The sequence below is a fragment of the Anopheles cruzii genome, unplaced genomic scaffold (genome assembly GCF_943734635.1).
Source record: "Anopheles cruzii unplaced genomic scaffold, idAnoCruzAS_RS32_06 scaffold01579_ctg1, whole genome shotgun sequence".
Classification (NCBI taxonomy): domain Eukaryota; kingdom Metazoa; phylum Arthropoda; class Insecta; order Diptera; family Culicidae; genus Anopheles; species Anopheles cruzii.
The window spans coordinates 4-4,830 of NW_026455164.1; the positions used below are offsets into that span (position 1 = coordinate 4).

The 4,827-nt window shown below is 46.0% G+C and overlaps 1 protein-coding gene across 1 annotated transcript; it reads right to left on the reverse strand.

Moving 5' to 3' along the window:
- Positions 1 to 2,561: 2,561 nt before the first annotated feature.
- On the reverse strand, positions 2,562 to 4,275 carry LOC128276556 (catalase-like; the record flags this gene model as incomplete). Its single annotated transcript, XM_053015013.1, has 1 exon — positions 2,562 to 4,275. A coding segment is annotated over one exon (1,530 nt), but the record flags the coding sequence as incomplete, so codon positions are not given.
- Positions 4,276 to 4,827: the final 552 nt, after the last annotated feature.

The following is a 4,827-nucleotide window of genomic DNA, read 5'->3' on the forward strand; positions in this document are numbered from 1 at the left end:
GTTTCGCCATCTATATGTCATCCTGCGAACTTATTGAGCGATGTTAAGCTCACTATTGAAGATAATTTTGTTGTAATTGCGAGAAGAATAGCTAAAACGCGAATGGTCTTGGCGTTAGACTATCAACCATTTCTAAAACAAGCACCGTTAGGGCGAAAGACCAATAGAGTCTACACGCTTGACCCCTGATACTACCCATAAACTGTGTTGTGGATTTTAGCGTTACCGTATTGGCCCTATTTTTTCGTTTCATTCTGCTGTGCGCGATACACGCTGTACTAGATTTGTGTTGGTATCCAGGTGGTGGCTGTTGAAAGAGTGGTTTGAGTACAACTTTCACGTGCCAGGCCGTGACTAACTCATTCGCCAGCGCTTTTCGCGACCATCCGTTACATTGCACGCAGCGATGGGTATCGGTAAATAAACAGAAATATCGTTAATCATATTGGAAGCTTCGCAAAACTGTTTCAGGAAGTATTTACTAAATCGCATCAAGAAATCAACTATCAATCGCAAGTTTAAGTTAACTATGCGCCATTTTATAGATCGGTGGAAGGTTGATTATGTTTATCCGGATCATGGATATGAGCGATCATTAAACCGGTCCCGTTCAGCAAGCGTGACGGTGCTTGGTGCCAGTGTTGATTTTCTGCTAGGCACCAACGCTTGCCTGCTAAATTCTGTGACGCGTGAGTTCTTCATTAACTTTCTTTAGTGGGAAAATACACAAAACGATCTAGAACGATGAGAGGCCTATGGTTGGTTGAATTAGGTTTAGGGGTAAAGTTCGCTTGATGGCATTTCACGAATATTCACATAGAAAACTTGTTCGTGTATGAACTTGATCAATGATTCCTTCTGATTCTCTTTAAAGCATTCGTCGGCATCGAAAACATTCAGTTCGCGGACAGATCGTGAAAGCCAGGGTTGAAGGGGCAATTGGTGCGGCAAATAGTCTAACGAATAACCTTGGTCTACCACGCAGACATGGCTTCATACTAAAATTCCAACGATCGCGCCCCATGGGGTCGCCCAGAAACCGCAAAGGTCTTCACGGTTGGCTCGCATGGTATACATTGCGGGCAGTAAACATTGCCGTAATTCCTATCAGTAATTAGATTGCTCAGCGTTCCGTAAGAATGGCGTGCGCGCTTTGTAGATCACAAGCCGATTTTCCCTTGTTCTCAATCGACAGTTTTGCATAAGTTATACTTATTTTAGCTCAACTTAGTAAACATACCCACCGAGTGATCGATTACGCTAGTAAAGCACATACGGAGCAGAAGATGTTTTCGTTCTCGAAATCAAAATCCTGGAAAGGCATTCGTTTATTGTTGCCATGACGTTCGTTTCATTGTTTTTTTTGTCAAATTTTCAGAGATTTCTACCCTGCACCATTATCATCAACCAAATAAGGGTGGGTTTACTTATCATCGGGGTTACGTGGAGGACGCCGAGTAAACAACATCGAGTAACCGAAAAATGCAACTCATCCAAGCCAATAAATGAAGCACGCGGACTAAGCGTACTAACGAAAAATGGACTTCCAAATAATCAAGAAATGCTCCCGGCCAGCAACGTTAACATTCCTCTGGCTTAGGTGCTCACAGCTGAAAGATAACAGATAACAGAGTCTTGACGATAACGGTTGTGCAACGATCGAACGAGGAACCGAAACATGGCGTGATGTTAAGACGTTTAACATTTCGTCGATCAGGTTAGAGTTTCATGTTATTCTTTCATGACCCTAGAGAGAATAATCCATGAGGTGGTTAATAAATGTTCAGTTGGTTTCTAGTTTTAGACCAGTGGTGCCACGTACTCTACACAAACAACGAGCAATGATGGGGTGAGCTGAATACGAATTTCTACGCGAATAAGCAACTCGCTCGGTAAACATGTTATTCGTAAACACTTACTAAAGCTTAACAATTGAAAAGCTCATTTCCTCTTCGGTGGTTATGTTATGAAGCAAATTGTTGTTTTTGGGGTTCGGAAAACCCACACGTCGTGCAAGGGTAGCCAATGCACCCTAAATTGAAGCTGAAAACTCAGGCGACATCTGGTTTCGACAAGACGACGCTACGTTCCATACAGCGTCAGCCACATTCGATATTTTGCACCCCATCTTCGGAAATCGAATAATCAGCAGAAATGGTTTTGTGAATTGACCTCCAAGATGTTGTGATTTGACAACTTTGGGCTGCGGTGAAAGACAAACCAACCAGTACAAACCAACAACCATTGACGACCTCAAGGCCCAAATTCAAATTGCTACAGCTGAGATAGGGGACCAGATACAATCAAAAATGTACTCAAAAAAAACGTCGACCGAATGGGCGACCTTTCGAACAAATGTTTAACCGTAGAAAAATATTAAGCCGTTTTTGTTTAATCAAATGAAAAAGAGAATCCAGATTGGATCACGCTGTATACATTTGAATAATTCGTTCGTTCATGTGCTAAGAAAACCCAAAGAAAAACAGAGTTTAGCAGTTTTTTTTTATTAAAGTGAATATAGCAGTAACAAAATTGCAAGCAGAAAGAAGGTACTCGCATATAGATTTTTTTATAGATCGTTGACTACCATTTTGCTTGAAGCGGCCGCCGTACGAAAGATACAAAAGATAAAACTCTAACATGAAAAATAATCAGGAAAAATATATCATGACCAACAAGTGGGTGTCGGAAAGTGATCGCCTCCATATCCATGCTACACCGGCCATTTCACTGCTATTTCCTCCTTTAGAGGTTTGAGGTACGCTTTAGCTTTAGACCCTCCGTCAACTGGCGTCCAAACTCAGCGTCTACCATGGTTAAGTTCTTTACTGCGCGCTCCTGCAGGAACGGAGACGCGTTCCGCAGATGGCCAACCATGTTGTTGACAAGGCGGCGACGCGCAGCATCGTCCAGGACGCGGCGATAGAAAACAGCCGGCTGCGAGAAGTTATCATCATCCCCGCTCTCATAACGTTGGACATCGCCCGATACGTGCATCGGCGGATTCTGCAGCTTACGCGCATACGGGCATACTTCCGGGCCGCTGAAAGAGTTGGGGAAGTAGTTCGGGGCGCCTGCCTGATTGTCGGTGCTGTTCATGGGACCGTCGCGCTGGTAATTGCGCGTCGCCACGCGGTAAGGACAGTTAATCGGCAGCTGCAGGTGGTTCGCCCCGATACGGTGACGGTGGGTGTCAGCGTAAGCGAAAAGACGTGCCTGCAGTATCTTGTCCGGCGATGGTTCAATACCGGGCACCAGATTCGACGGAGCGAACGCCGCTTGTTCTACTTCGGCGAAGTAGTTGCTTGGATTGCGATCTAGTACCATACGTCCGACGGGGTGCAGCGGGAACTCGCTTTGCGGCCATATCTTGGTAAGATCGAACGGATGGAACGGCACCTTTTCTGCCTGTTCAAATGTCATCAGCTGCACCTTGAGCGTCCAACTCGGGAACTCTTTCTTGGCGATCGCGTTGTACAGATCGCGAATGCTGTAATCCGGATCGGAACCGAGGAGCTCGTCGGCACGCTTGGTATCCATGTTCTTGATGCCCTGGTCGGTTTTAAAGTGGAACTTGCAGTAGATCGGTTTACCGTCGGCGTTCACCAACTTATAGGTGTGCGAGCCGTAGCCGTTCATGAACCGGTAGCCGTCCGGAATACCGCGGTCTGCAAAGTGGAACAGCAGCTGGTGCGTCGTTTCTGGGCGCAGGGTCATAAAGTCCCAGAACATGTCCGGGTCCTTAAGGTGGGTCGATGGGTTGCGCTTCTGCGTGTGGATGAAGCTGGGGAACAGTATCGGATCGCGGATGAAGAAGATGGGCGTATTATTACCGACCATATCCCAGATGCCATCGTCGGTATAGAACTTAACGGCAAAACCGCGAGGATCGCGCGCCGTATCTGCCGAACCACTTTCTCCACCGACGGTTGAGAAGCGGACGCCAAGCTGCGTCTTCTTGCCGACCTTTTCGAACAGCTTGGCCGCACAGTACTGGGTAATGTCGTGCGTTACTTCGAAGTAACCGAACGCTCCGGCTCCCTTGGCATGCACGACACGCTCCGGAATACGCTCTCGGTCAAAGTGCGCCAGCTCGTCGATTAGGTGCACATCCTGCAGAAGAACTGGGCCCCGGGGGCCGACCGTAGACGTTGCGGAGTGCGTACCGACTGGAGCACCATTGCTGGTTGTACACTTGGTTTTGTCCTGCATGGGAAAACGAAAAACAAAGATTTTCCAGATTATTAGACCGAACGCCCAGGAAAAAATAATATTCTAGTGGAATCTTAAAGTAGTTTAACAGATTTTTTATTTTGTGACACAGATTAATTTCACTTCTTAACCGGCTACAACCGCCGAGCGGTCTTGGTCTGCGCAGCTTGCATCTGAGACAGTGCTTATCTCTGTTGCTTTCTGTAACGGTGTGTTTTTTACAGGCAGGGTTGTTGACCCAGCGCTAACCCCCCTTTCACGCTGGTATCGGAAATTGAACCCAAGACCTCTATCAACGGGGCCAAACTCCTTTTAGTTTATGACAGTTCTGGTTTCCGATTTAACACATCGCTCAATAAGTCCGTAGGATAGCTTATAAAACAACAATATTTTGATATAATTTGCTTGAATGAACCTTTCAAATAAAACCATCAACATAGTCTCCTTTCAAGGCAATACAGTCAGTCCAACGCTTCTCTAACTTTTCGATACCATGTTTGTAGAACGATTTATCTTTCCCTTCAAAATATGCCTCAGTTTCGGCGATGACCTCCTCATTCGATCCAAATCTCTTTCCCTGGAGCATCCTTTTGAGATCCGAGAACAGCCAATAAT